This window comes from Strigops habroptila, chromosome 11 (assembly GCF_004027225.2).
Source record: "Strigops habroptila isolate Jane chromosome 11, bStrHab1.2.pri, whole genome shotgun sequence".
NCBI lineage: Eukaryota > Metazoa > Chordata > Aves > Psittaciformes > Psittacidae > Strigops > Strigops habroptila.
This window is the reverse complement of record NC_046360.1, coordinates 26,164,925-26,180,079: the sequence shown is the minus strand read 5'-3', so window position 1 is coordinate 26,180,079 and position 15,155 is coordinate 26,164,925. Positions and strand designations below refer to the sequence as shown.

Genomic DNA, 15,155 nt, shown 5'->3' with positions numbered 1-15,155 from the left:
CAAACATTCATATCTATCTCTGTGAAGTAGCTTCCAAGCAAGGTTCCTGAATGTATTTTCTTTATTTTATTTTTTTTTGTAATCCCCAATGAAAGTTTCATTCTGAAGAAGTTATTCTCTGGCTTTGTGACCTGCAAAATTATCTCCTTCTACCCAGTGCCTCAGGAGAAGTACGCCATCTGCTACACGTTCCTCTCCCATCTGACACAGATGTCTTCTCACGCATTCAAAAGAAGTATTTGTAGAGCAGGAGGCAACTACACCAACAGCACAATCCACAAGATGTACGAGAACATGCTGTATGATTAGGAGAGGCAAACAACATGCATTTCTTTTCTCCTCTTCTTCCCACTCACCCTTAGTTCTGAGTTGACCTCTTACATGAAACAGATCATTGTTATTCCAACAGTGTTTCTCAAACTGCCATCTCGCAAGAACAATGACTACATGAGTACTCTTTTTGTTATGGTTTCACTTTCAAGGGTTTATGACATTTTCACTTACAGTATGTTTACTTACTGTTTCTTTAGGGGTTTTAGCAAGAGTAGGTCAAGAGCATAGAAGCACTGTACAAGAAAAAATGCTTTTAAGAAGTGAATCACTCAGCACACCATCATGCAAGGATATTAAAAGAAACAAAACTGCTTTGGAAGAACCTGCTGCTTCCCAATTCACTTGACATAGTCCAAGTTAAAACTGGTTCAATGCTGCTATTTATTTTTGCTTGGTTTCTTGCCATATCTCCTCAGGTTCTTCTTGAACTACCCAAAAAATACAATTACAGTGGAGATCCTGATTTCCAGTTTCATTTATTACAACAGTTGAAGTCTCATTCACTTTAATGGTAAAAAAATAAGAGGGCAAAAGTCCCTACAAAACATTTAGCGTATTTAGTGAAAAGTAAAATGACAAATGGTTTAAGGAAAATCTGGCAAAGCAAGAGGTTAATCTTGCAGAGTTTCTGTATATGACTGTCACAGTCATTTCACAGAGCTCCGACTGGGATGTCAGTCCTTCCATTTCCTCTGGGTGCAACACTGGATGTTCACAGACCTTCACACCTTCACAGTGCACTTATAAGCAGTTTGCTGCAGAATGACCTGTGCAGTAAGTCTTGTCTTCTCCATCTCTCTCTGGCTGATGATACCCAGCCCTAGCCACAAGACACAGTTCAGTCCCCCTAAGGTGTGAAACAAACTGTTTTCCATCATGGAACAAGGGCAGCTGTCCCAAGTTACCAGTATTTCTGTACATCACCTCAATAACTCACATTTTCCTACCCATGCTGGATGCAATCTCAGATTGCAGCTTGCTTTCTCTGGGAGCCACAGTACATCTTCAAAATGTGAAGTTATGCATTACGTGTACCATGGTGGTGAAGATCCACCTATTTCTGCACCACAGACAGAGGAAGACATCATCCTGCGCTGAGGAGCCAACAACCTCGCTTGAAAACAGGAAGCGGCAGTTGAGTTGAGCAAACAGGCAGGAGGCGGCCAGGGACCTCAGTGACATTTATCACCACAGATCAGCCGATCACACAGTATTTTAGACCTCACAACACAACCAAGCTTCAAACAGACAGAGGGGAATCACACAGCGCATACACTAACCAATTGCTGTGGCAGCACAGAGGACACATCCAACTGAAGCAAACGGCTGGTGCATAGGCAGAGTCTGGTCCTCACGCAAGACACAGAGTTCAAGGACCTGACTTCTCTTCCTACTCCTAACTACTGACCTCTTGCTTCAGTCTCCATGCCTCTGCATCACTCTGCCAGCCAAACAGGCAGCACACTCCTGCCTGCCTCTGGAAACACTGGGGAAATAAAATCATCAGTACGCAAACATTTTGAAACTATTACATGGGTATTTACAGAAATGCCAGCGTTACTTAATCCAGCAGCCCCCTCTCAGAGCATTGCTTTGATGCTGCAAGGAAAACTATAATGTATCCAGCCAATTGTGTAATGCTGTACGTGGGGATAGAAATTGTTTTCTGATCTCTCTAGCAATCTCATTCCACCCTGAAGCATGATATTCGATTCTGCTGACCTCAGCATGCTTAACTGTACATAGTATTGACTGTAAAAGTACTCAGCCCTTTTGAAAATGTGCCCATCTCCAACAAGAAACAATCATTAGGCAACATCGCAAAATAGAAACACATCATGATATTCCAGCCTGTACTTGATCGAGTGTAACCCTCCTGAGCAGCAATGTGCAAATAACTTCCTAGTTAGCAGGGAATCAGTGTGACAACCAACAGGTCTTTTAGCCACAGTAAGAGACATACCAAAGGATGGGCTTTTGCCAGATGTCCCACGACTGCCCATTCTGGATGCAGACAGGCTTCAGTCACTGTGGTATGAAAAGCAAGTGAACGTGAAGGATTCACTGTGACTCTTTTCTAACCTTGCAACATGCATTGTGTGATCCCTCATGCAGGCAGGGATTTTGGCACATGATCTCAAAGGCATGAAGCACTACACACCCAAGTCGATGGAAGCTCTCACCCATCCAAGAGGACTTTCTTCAAACCCACAGTGCCATACTCAACAGCAGCAGAGTCATGTTTTCAAACAAAACTATCTTTCGGCCAGAGCAGGACTTTCCCATCCCTTAATGGTCACTTAGGGCATGCTGTCCTTTCAAGGGAGTTAGCACATCCTCCCGTGCAACAGAGGAGTGAAAACCACTGCCTACAATAACATTTTCTAACAAGACCCAAAACATCTTCATCAACTAGCAGCTTATCTACTTCCAGTGGAGGTCACTGCAGATTAGTGGTCCACAGCATCCTTCCAGAGATGCCGTTGAACAGACATCCCGATCCGGCTTACAAGGTCTGGAGACACAACTTCACAACTACAGGTCACCTGCTGCAACACCAGCATAAATCTGGAGTAACTAATCAGCTTTTGAGGGCAAACAGGAACAGAGATGAGGCGGGTTAAGAAAAACCTAAACATACTCTCTGCTTATGGCAGGATAATCTTGCAGACAGTATTTCTTCCTTCACCAACTGACCAGCTAAAAACAGGGTCTTGATACTCTCACACAGCTTTAGTGTATCACTTTCCATTACGGATACAAAGCAGTTTGCAACAAGGTCAACAGCACTGTTTCCGTCTTGTCCTGAGCTACCTATAGCCCACGGTTTCATGCTGTGTTCCCACTCCAGGGCTAAATTCCCAAACTGGACTCATCCGCACAAGGCTTCGCCTCCTGATCATCACTGTCTAACAATGTAACTCTGATCTTCAAGCTCTCTTGCAGCTTTAATCCTGCCACACTGCCAGCACTGTAAAATGACAGATCAAAGTCTGTACCTTTAAGATTTCACACACTAACAAGCTGTCTTGATTGAAACATCATTTAGGCTCTTCCCAAATATCAATTAACCTTTTTTCACACAAAGAAAACCTTGAACTGTCTCTAGAGCCTTTGCCAACACAAAAGCTTTAGACTGCCACACAGTTTGATCTCTAGTTCTTACTCTCTTATGAGTTCTTCTGTAATCTATGATTAAATTATAGCATCAGAGTTAAAGTTCCATGAAGTAAATAAAAAAAGGGGGGGGAGGGGAATGCAGACTGCTTCCCAAAAAATAGTTCATTTAAAGCCATTAGGTCACTAATGCTGGACAGCAAGTCCTACCTATTGCAGTAGGGCCTCATCTGACCCAGAAGCTTTGAACATCACCATCAATATAAAGAGTAACTCATTGCTGTGAGTTCTCTCAGATCTCAGCTGCTGGCAGGCTCTAAGCTTACATAGATAGAAGCTTTTCTGAAAAGCATTTAGTTGATGCAAGTATGTCAGCTTTCACCACACTGTAAGGAGGAATTCTAGTCACCTCGGGCAGTGGGGAAGCATTTTCATTCCACAGCAATGGGTTTTATTACTGTGAAACAATTATTGATTAATCAGTGCATTTGACAGAGAGAAAAATGTTGGATACACACAAGGCCAGCAACCTAACATTATCTAACTGGTGATCATGAGCTAAGAAATCTGTTCCTGAGGTCATCTTCTCTAAACCAGATGTTCCCAATAGCAGAACATTGCCTCAAGTTCTAACCGCATCACAGAATAGCCTCAAGACCACAAACAACAATCCAAACAAAACAAAGTTAATCGATGCTATAACATCTAAAAGAAAAAACAATCTTCGGGGCTTTTCCACGGTGAAGGGGAAGCCACTGCTTCATGAAGTCCTTGACAGGGACTTCTGTTGTGGTCCTCCAACGCATGACACTGTTCCACAAAGTTGGAGCTCAGAGGTGAATTTGGTCCAACAGATGGAGAAAGGCAGTGGAAAACCAGGCTCCCTTTTCCCTTAATGGTCTCACTAAAGCCATACCTCTATCTCCTGATCTCTGGTCATTTACAGCCTCATATCCTACTTTCATTTTTAAATATTTACTCTCACAATACAAGCAAGATAGTAAAACAACACTGAGTCTCACCTGATCAGTACAGTTAACTTCGCTAACTAGATAATAACTAAAGCAAGAGCCATATGGATAAAATCGTCACCCTAGAGCCATAACCCCAGACGTTCCCAAGAGCAGCAGGATTAGCAGTCGTTCAAAGAGCAGCATCCTCTCTTCTCTGTTTTACAGACAGGCCACTGAGGCTCAGAGGCTTGGAGGGACAGAGCTAAAAAAATCAGGGATGCTCAACTATGGAGCGACCTCTTTCCCCATCTGTCTGATAGAGACACAAGCAAGAAGCTGTAGACAATTTAACTCCACAGTCATTCTAACAGAAGATTATTGAGCTTTCCTGCACACCTGCTGTTGCTACAAGACAGAGCAATATTTTACAGAGCTACTTTGAGAAGCAAGATGCATTAGAGTGCAATCCCTTGCCACACATGACTGTTCCTCCCAAAGGCCTAGGTGAAAAAGGAAAGTAAAATCCTTTTTCTTCCCCTTCTTCAAAGCTGTTCAACTCCAAAGGAAGAGTGATAGACACTAATGCAAATTCCTTTCTGAGCTGTTGGACGCAGAGAGGATGCATAGCTTTCCCAAACCCTCCCGCTCCCAGACTAGCAGCCTGCAGCACCAAAAGTCTTCATGCAGAACCTCCCCTGATCATCAGCTGGGCTTCAGTAGTTAGGAAAGAACATGAGTAAAGCTAACCAACAGCTCTGTCATTCAGGGAGGCACATTGTCTTAAGGCAGCTCATCAGCACAAGATGGGTAAGCAAGAGAACCTCACAGCTGTAGCTTTTGCCCAGTTTCCAGCTCCCCAATCCCCCAAATCACTCCCAGGCCAAGGGTTCCCAGACTGGGAACTCACACCGGTACGGACAGACACACCACTCTATGGCCACATCCGAACAAGCACATGAACACCAGCCATGAGGCACTGCTGCTACTCCCCTCAGAGCTAAATGTGGGGACCCACCTTCTAGAAGAGGCCAGGACTGTGACGGAAGCACCAATTTCCACTCTGGAATTAGACCACCACACCTTTCTACATATCTTTATTTTTAAAACAAAGGGGAAGATTTAAAACAAAGAGGATAATTTAACACAAAAGGGATGATTTAAAACAAAGAGGATGATTTAAAACCTCTCCCCGCTGCTGCCATGGACAGGATCCTAACAGCTGCCTCCTCATTGATGAGTAATGACAACACTGGGATAAATAAAAGGCTGTATATTCCCCAGCCTGGCATGCGAGGGCTGCTGTGCTATCGATGGTGCCATTTTTCACATAAACTCTAAACCAAGCTGCTGACCGCTCACGGTCATTAAGCAATCCCACAGCATCGTGGCAGTGAGAAACACATCAGCGCTATCACACCAACTCCACCCCAGCCCAGGGAAGCTGACAACAACTACATAAACTCCCTCAGTACTTCAATGTCAATACTGCACTTCCTCTCCTAAAATTGCGTGTTGCAATAAGCTGTTCAGAAGCTGCCTCTTCCCAAACCACTGCAGCCGGCTTCCAGAGGAGAGAAAAGAGACACCAAAATAAGTCACCTTGGACCAGTTTTTCAGAGTAAAGCTTACAAGCAGGCTCTGGGATATGTGAACAGCTTAAAGTGCATGGAACAACCACAGACACAAAGCAGGAGCACCGAGTGAGGACTGGAAGCCCTAAGGAGATCATCAGTGACAGGTACAAACCTTTATTACCACTGTCACTGCGTGGGTTCACGCTGTTTACTCGTTTTTGGGTCCTCCCTTGCTGCTGTGATACACACCAATAAAACACACAGAGGTGGGGCACATATAACATAATAGCTATTAGTAAGAAATAGTCATCTTTTTAGAGACGAAGGTTTGCTGGCAGCTCAGCAAAAGTCTCTTAGGATTAAATCAACATGCCGGATTAAACAGCCACCCAGGTTGTAAGAAAGGGAGATTACTTCATGGCAGCTTCACTGGGAAGTGGCATGAGGAACACAACTGCACACACTGCTGTGCCTCTCTCCTGCCTTGAGCCTGATGCCAGGCACTACCCGCTCACACCGCTCCATCATCAGCTGCCTGACAGGAGTACGAATGCCTCCAAAGTCAGTAAATGCATTTCAGGAGGTGACTGCTGTTGCTGCCATGGGTGGTAGCTTAACAAACAGCTACTGACACAAAGCCAAATTCAGACAAAGACAAAATTTAAGAGCTCAAGGGGGAAGGTTTCCCCCCACCTTCAATGGGCCAGTAGAAGGGGAGAGTAAATCCTGCTCCTGACAGGTGCTGAAACCATGTACACAGAACTTAAAATACTACACCTTGCAGAGGCTTATAAATATCTGTTAAGCACCTGAAGTGCATTTGGTGCTGCACTCTTAAGGCCCTTAAAACTCTTCACCTGGAACCAAGACTAGCTACAGGCCATGAATAAGCATTGTAAGAGCTTTTTACTGTTATCAGGGAAAACAGTAGATTGATAAATAGTGCCCAAAGACAAGAAATAGCAGTCGCAGTGCCTTGGCATGCTCCAATTCAATCTTCTGCACCAGCACCACAAGGCCAACTGCCCAGCTCTGGCAAGGTGCTGTACCCACACACTGAGAGCATCAGACCAGGGCAAGGCACCCAAGCACACGTGCACACACATCTCTGACCAGTCACCACGAGCTAGCAGCTCCTCCTTCCCGCTGACCACAGAGGAGGCCCAAATCCAAGGCATTTTAGGAGGGTCGATCCCACCAGCAACCGCACAGAGCCACTGATGGTCAGCTGCACGCAGGAGCCTGCTGACTCAGGTGGAACCATCCCAGCCTCCACCAAAGCGCTTGGGACTTCAGCTTTGCAGGAAACATCTCTAATAGATTCAATTTGTTTCCATTAGAGACGGCCAATTCATCTTTATTATGAATCACATACATACTTTCTGCTATTCTCTGCACATGGCCCTCCCCAAACATGGTGGTCTCACGTAACCAAGACCACGCTACTGTACCCCACTGAGGAAACACAACGGGTAACAGGAAGATAACAAGTAAATCAACATGGGAATCAACTGAACAAGCAGCAATGCTGAGCAGTTACTCTGAAGTCTCACAGCACAAACTAGATCAGATTCATGAGGATCTGCTGTCTGTTGCCAATGACTCCACTGAAGCCGACAGCTACACCAAGGCACGCCAGCTGGCCCTCAGGTCGCACTTCCCCACATTTTGTTAAGCAAAACAATTAAGCCAATGGAAATTTTATATCTGTTTTTGTGATTAATATTTAGCAGTTTCCTAAATGGGTGGAACTTCTCTTTTGACAGAACTGTTTTATTAAATGGGCTGTCAAGTTTCAAGCCTTGATGCCTCTTCCAACTGGGAGCTAAGCTTCCCTTCTGAGCAAGCCATAATCCCAGAAAATTATTTGGTATGGGAATTATCCCAAAATTTTCTGAGCAAAGTGGAAAGAGAGGAATAGGTAGGAGATGATAATAGACATAAAAGAAGAGATGAAGCTACGGCAATAGAAAAAGTAAAATGAAGCTAACGAGCAATGACAAATTAACATAAGCTGCAGTTCTATGAAAATGGGAAAGCACACATTAGTTTTCTTTGGCCCCAGGTCTGCAAGCCCTTTTAATGGTTTTATATGCTAAATCCATCGAAACTGTAATTCTATTATCAATCCACACAGCAACTAAGAGTCCTAGAAGGGCAAGAAATCATCCCTTCACCACTATGCAGCCAGATGCACCATTTAAAGACTACTGTCTTTAGGATCACTAGGGATGCTTTTCACCTGCCAGCCATCTGACAGCAAAAGATGCTACTGACTCAGAGCAGTCTTCCTGCCAACAGTAACCAAACAGATCATACGACGACCTGGATTTTGCCAGGGTTAAAGAAAAGCTTCAGGAAGCAATATGATGCCCAATTTTCTGCAAGATTTACAATGCTGTACCATAGATGGCTGCATCTACATAATTAACACTGTTTAGTTTTACTGCACTAAAGCAACAAATCATGCACCTGACAGTAATGAGAAAAAGACATTTGTTTATTTTTCTGGCCAGATAATTAAAATTGCATGTCTGAAAACATTTGCTTTAAATTGTACATCCAAGGATCTACTGTATTCTGTATTCCACAGGTCACTTTAATGTGGCAGTTGTAAATATGCAGCCACATCTTCATTACCATTTATTTTTAATGCAACCATTCCTGTCTGCAAATCTCGGAGAGACAAATAAGAAAACCTGCCTCCTAAAAAGTGCCCTTAATATTTTCCTTCTGGTACCATCAAGCAAGCATCTGCTGGCAATCCTGGGGACAGCCTCTCCTCTGCTGACAGCTAAAGAAGGATGCAGATGAGAAGCAGAAGGTGAGGACAGACCCACAGCATGATAACTGACAGGAGAGACCACACCATGGGAAAGTGCCTGTCAGCGGTGTGCGCATTCAGGAGAGATGAAAGAGAGAGGTCCCCGTGCACAGGCAGGTGGCAAACGCTGCGGATTGCTGCAAGGACAGCCAGCCTGCAGCAGCCACAGGCAGCAATGATTCGGTATTTCCACTCCTAGAAACAGAGCGGGAACAGCACCAACCCAAAGCCTCAGGCACCCCGCACCACCACCAGCAGTGCCCCAGCTATCGGCCCCCCCAGCCCTCTGCAACATCCAGCAAGAGGGTGTGCAGTGGCAGCACGCAGCCCTGCGCGCATGCAGCACACACCCTCTATCTCTTCAAAGCATTTCCAGGACAACTCCTTCCCACCATGAGAAAAGCAGGCACAGTTCTCCAGGGAGAGAAAGAAGATAGTCGTTATGGCTGATAGATCACTCCTGTGCACAAAGATTACTCACCAGTTAAACTCCACTTACACCAATCATGGTCCCCACATAAAGTGTGGGCTCATCGATTTTTTTAACCGAGGGTGCAGCACCCTGGAGCACAGGAGGTTGGGGCAGGGCTCAGTTATTGACAGGTTGTTCCTGAACCATTCAGGGTCTTTGCTCTATTCCCAACAGCCTGAGCAAGAGGGCTTCCAGAAAAACCTTCTTAAAAATTACGTTTAAACAACATTTTTATTCCCCCCACACGCTAAATTATTTCCAGTTGTTTGTGAGTAATTCTCTAGTCATACCTGGGCAACTGAGGGTGTTTATGCACTTCAGGCACTGCTCAATGGTTACTGCCTTGTGACAGCCCCAGGTGCTGACACCTCACACCTTCCCAGCTGCCCGGCAGATCAGGCTGGCCAGCACCCTGACCACTTCCATTCCTCTCCAACATCCATCTTCTAAATGCATTTTAAACACACCTCTGTTGTGAATTACTCTTCCACCCATGCCAACGTATTCCCTGGAGTTCACATCCAGGGTTTTCCACCTTTCCCCCTGCTATCTTCTTGACCACACCATGGGGTCCATCACTGTGCTGCGTTCAGACTTCAGCCCCACCCTCTATAACAAGACATCTCTTCTTCAAATTTTCATCTTTTATCATCTTCCCACTTCAGGTATTCCTTGACAACATTGTCTTCGTTAGTCTCACTTGCCACCATTCCCCCTTTTCTCTCTCCTTATTTCTTTTCCATTTTAGTCTTTCTCTGGAGATTTGGGTATCTGTCTTCATCAGGTTAGCAGGAGTTTAGATATAAATAGGATAACAATTAAATCCCTGTAGGAAATAAATGGGGTATCTGGATAATGAGGTGGCCTACATGAAATCCCTAGGTTGATCCAAGAGAGATCAGGCCTCGCAGAAGGGGAGCAGAAGTGGAGGTGGGTGTTTATGGTCACTGTCACAGCCTCAGAAGAAGGTTTAAATGATGACAAACCCTCCCCACATTGGGTTTTGCTGACACTGAGGACACGCAGGTAGCATTTGCACAGGCAGTACACAACTAACCAAAGAAAAAGCCCCACTCCCTCTGCAGTGTCCTCGGCAGCTGGTCCTCCTCGTGTCCCCACCAATTTAACAACCAACCACCAACTTACCACTAAACATTTCTGCCCAGTTTAGTTTTCTTTCGCTGCTCCTATTTAATGATGAAGCAGGGAGTACAACAAACCTCTGTGCCAATTCCTCTGGAGTCAGATGTTGCTAAACTGTTGGAGGACAGTTTAGCAACACGGGAAGGTCAGAGCCGCCCTGATCCCCGCAGGGAGGTGACAGTGAGGGTGACAGCTGTCAGGACACTGCCGCGAGCACCAGAGCCCCTTCACCTCACCAAAGTCACCGCAAGACCACCTTGGTCCTGTGACAGAGCTGATGCTCCTCAGGGATGGAGCTGCCACTATCCCTGTCCTCAGTTGTCCACAACAACCTCAAAGGCAGCAAGCAGGCAGCACACACAGACGCTGGGGTCTAACTCTGCTTGCCTTGCCCCAGCTTCAGGTGCAGTTAAACCCTGACCACATGGGAATTAACTTTTATTCAGATGAAAATACAGACCAAGTACCCACAACCAGAAAATGGGCATTTCTGGAGGTATAATTAGGCATTGAGTAGTATCAAGGAAATTATTACTGGCCCATTAGCAAACTCTGTATTACAGCTGCCCAAAACGTGATCGCTGCGGTGCAATAAAACACCCTTCTACATAACCCCAGCATTAACTAACATATGGAAACCATGAGGCTACAGAAGTCGGGCCAAGAATGATCACGGCAAATGAGTATTCCAGTTACAAACAACAACAAGAAAAAACACTGGCAATGTCTGCAGCGAAGCTTTTGGCACGGATCAGACCCTGTCCTGCTTCCAGCTACCCCTCTGCAGCCCCAAGCATCCAAGAACAAGAAGCAGGAACTGCCTGGCCCAGCACATCATCAAGAAGAAGATGGAAACGTGGGACAGGCTCTATGAATAAATGCAAATCCCCTCCCATAAAATGGAACAATACCACAGGCTAAAAGAATATTTCATCTGCTTAACTGCAGGGTGCAATAACATCAATTTGCCCAAATTACACACAAGCAGAAAGGTAATTGGCACTGAGCAGAGCATGTTGTGACTGTTACATCACTCTTCAAAGCCAACTACAAAAGACTGAAATGCACAAAAGTAAACAATGGCACAAAATCAACAGACAGCCCCTTCCCCAAACCCCTCCATCTGGCATTGCACTGTAGCATTTCAGCAGCTACTTCTTCAAAATGATGAGACATCATTCAGCCAAGCTCAGGATCCAACATGCTAAGTGACCTCTAGAGAAGGCAGGAAACCTGTTCCGTTTGCACATTCAAGGGTTAATTTGCAGAAAAGCTATTTTATATTTAATTAACTCTGTCTTAACCAGAGACTTGAACATAAAATGGTGAACGTGCATCTGTATAAAACAACAACCCAAGGGGAGACTGGAGCCAATTTTATATGATAGCAAAGGGACTTGGAGAGGGAAACTCAATGAGAAGGCATTCAGTAAGCAGCTAAGTATCCTCAGCTGAAAGTTGGAAAAGGAATTGCCATGAACTAACAGAATGAGAAATTGTTGCAATGAGAAGTAGATTTACAAACTGAAGTTATCAAAAAATACCAGTTAACACAGTTTGCTACCGATACTAAAAATGCTATTTTTGATGTAGAGGGATGGCTACAGGGACTGATTTTTCCCCGTCTGACCACACACACTCTGACACACTTGGCCTTTCACCAGGCTGCAGGCATTTGTGATGTTTCAGAGGGTACCAACTTTTCCATAATGAGTCTAACTGTCATAAAAATTAATCCGGAGCCTGGTGTGTGATGCTTAGCAGTCTCAACAGACTTAACCTTTAATGATATTCTCCTCTAATATTTATTAACAAGGCGGTCTGCTTCCCAAGGTCTTCATCCTGCAATAACGCTGGGACTTGCATAATAATGATTATGTCCCTTGAAGTCGCTGGGCCTGATGCGCGGCGAAGTTCCTTACGTAAGACCCGCAAGATCAATGTGCTTCCTCACCGGGCGGCCCGGGCAGAGCTCGCTCTGCAGACACCGGCATCAGCAGGTTCCCTCCCGCTACCGCTCCCGACCCGCCGCGCACCCCGCAGCCCCGGCGCTGCCCAGGTGGGTGCCGGCCGCAGCTCCTTCCCCATTCACCGAGCGCCGGCTCGGGTTAGGGCTGAGTAATCAGCGACCGCGGGCGCTCCGCACGCCGAGCTCCCCGCAGGGCGATGGCACCGCCCGCACCCGGTACCTCCGCGGAGCCGGGCCCGGCGGGACGTGCCCGCGGAGGGGAAGGCACCGGGAGCAGCGGCCCGGGGAGGGCAGGGCGGTGCAGGCCCCGCAGCCAGGGCCGGCCCCCGCCCGCCCCGCCCCGCACACAAAGGCGGGCACCGCAGCCGTGCCCCGCCGCCCGCCCCGCAATGCAGCGGGCCCCGCTCCGCACCTTTGACTTGCGCCTCGTAGTCGGCGATGATCTCTTTGTCCTTCTTGAACCTGCCCTGCGATGACATTTTGCGGGGGGGCGCAGGCTGCGCCGGGACACCCGCCCCGCCGCGCTCCGCCGCTCCGCGCACCGCCGGCCCCGCCGCCTCACCCGGCCGCGGCCCCGCCGCCGCCCGCGGCTGCCTTCATTGGCGGTGCCGGGGACAGAGCGCGCCGCACGGAGCCCGGCGGGAGCCGCGGCACCACCAGCCTCCGCACCGAGCCGAGTCCAGCCGAGGCGGGGCCCTGCCGCCGATCCCGCGCTCAGGTTGCGCGCTGGGCGAGGCGGGGCCGCCGTGATGGGCGGGGCGGGGCGGGACGCGCGTCCCCGCGCCCCTTCCACTCCCTGCCGGCGGGGTCCGGTCGCTGCGGGCGCGGTTCCCCGCGCGGAGGGGTGGGAAGGGGGGTGCGGAAGGCTCCGCCGAGACAGGGAGGGAGCTGCTGCCTCCCCATCCTCAGCCCCGGTCCCGGTTCAGCAGGGCCCGGCTCGTACCGCCGCTGTGTTCTCGCAGCTCCGTTGATCGGTGTGCACGGTCCTGCGCCCCCAAGCGCGGTGCTCCCCGCGGTGGCCCCGGCACCGCACGGGTCCGCGGTGGCATCCACATCGCCCCGTTTCTCAGAGGACGCGGTTGGGGTCCCGTTCTGCAGCCCCCCCAAACTGCCCCCTCGCAGCCGCGGCACACGCTGCCTGCAGACGAGTCAGTTTCCATACTGCGGCAGGGCACCAGGCTGGAAGCTGCTCCTCCAAGGGTAACGTGTCAGATAGTACACTGTTTAGCCATAAAGCAGAACTGGGGGCTGAGGTACCCGGGTGGGCAGCACCATGGCACCCGTGTCCTCACCACCCCTTGCTGCTCCCCCTCACCTCTGCAACCACACGTCTGATCTGTACCTACAGGCCAACATCCAGCCACAATGGGTTTATCAACACAAAAGCAGTAATAAATGTGAATACAGTGACAAGGGAGAGGTTTATGGCACGCATTTAACTCAAAGGCCATTTGGCTCAAGCTGGAATACCTTCTGACTGGCTCTGTGTTTTGAAACTGCACTGGGAAAGCTCCAGGTCCCAAAACACAGCAAGTCCTGTTGTTCAGAGCAACAAACAAAAGTTCGGTTTTGGTTTTCCAGTCCCGGGAGAAGGCCCGTCACACATATAGAAGGCCATTTTGAGGAGAGAAACTCCTGCTTTGGGTAACACAGAGCATCACCTCGTGGTGTGTCTGTAGGCTGTCTTGCGGAGGTAGTCCTTCATTCTCTCTTCTGTTAATCCATCCCTATATTAACGCTAGCCCTGGGTCCTTGGTCAATCTCTGAAGTGCATGTAATTTGGAAAATCGTGTTTGGAAAAAGCACAATGCACAAGGCTGGGCTCTGTAAGTGCCCCACGAGCACTAATAGAGATTATCCCTGGGCACCGCTGCACCGCTTCTGCTTCTCTTCAGTCCTCCCCTAGAAACCGTGTTTTCTATCAGTGCATTTCCCCCCCTGAGGTTTGGAACTGTGAGGGTCAGGGGGAGGGGACAGAAATCACTGTAATGATTTCTGTAATGCAAATCAAAGTGGCATCCGACCAAAATGCTGTCCAAAGGTACAGATTTCCAAGTGAAGATGCAGTGCAGCTTGAGGAGGTGCCAGCCTGGGTGAGCAGAGACAATGCTATGGGGCTCACGGGAGCCTCACACCGGGCAGGCGCTGGCTTGGGGGCCTCAGCATCCATGGGAGCAGCCTCCCCTCTCTCTGGGCTGGGAAAGCTCGTATCCAAGGCAGCTAAATTAGGGACATAAATGTTGGAAAATCTCCTCTTCCACGTGGGCACCATTTCTGCAGAAACAGAGCCTTGCACACGACGACAGAAACATTCAGTGCAGAGCCCCTTGCAAGATTGGGATGCGACATATCAGGGGCCAGGAAGTGAGAGGGAAAACCACTTTGCAGACTAAGGGTCTGATCTTTAGGGGTTCATGGTTCTCCAATTTCATCCAGAAGCTGGTTTGAGAGAGGGGCTGGGCTTGAATAGATTTGTCATTTTTTGTTAACAATTAGGAAAAAAAGGGGGAAAAAATGTTCATTCAATTAGAAGCAGCAATACTATTTAAAGCTCTTTTCCCGGGGGTTTCTGCTTGAGTAAGAAAGAGTAGTTAGGAACCTGTGTCATGAAAAGACCCACACGCTTTTGTCAGCAGAGAGTTTTCAAGGCAGCACGTACGAGTGCTTGTGCTGGCAATGCCTGTGAGCACAGCCTCTTGGGAAGCCAGGCCCACTGTGTGCTTCCTCTGTCCAGCCCCAGCTACACTCCGATTACTGAGCTGCACAATGA

At 48.0% G+C, this 15,155-nt stretch overlaps 1 protein-coding gene across 1 annotated transcript in view; it reads right to left on the bottom strand.

Annotated features, from left to right (window-relative positions):
- SRGAP3 (SLIT-ROBO Rho GTPase activating protein 3) overlaps positions 1–13,153 on the bottom strand; it is a 119,560-nt gene extending 106,407 nt beyond the window's left edge. Inside the window, 1 exon segment of the mRNA XM_030500523.1 lies at positions 12,798–13,153. Within this exon segment, the coding sequence (XP_030356383.1) occupies positions 12,798–12,864 (67 nt within the window). The 5' untranslated portion in view covers positions 12,865–13,153.
- Positions 13,154–15,155: the final 2,002 nt, after the last annotated feature.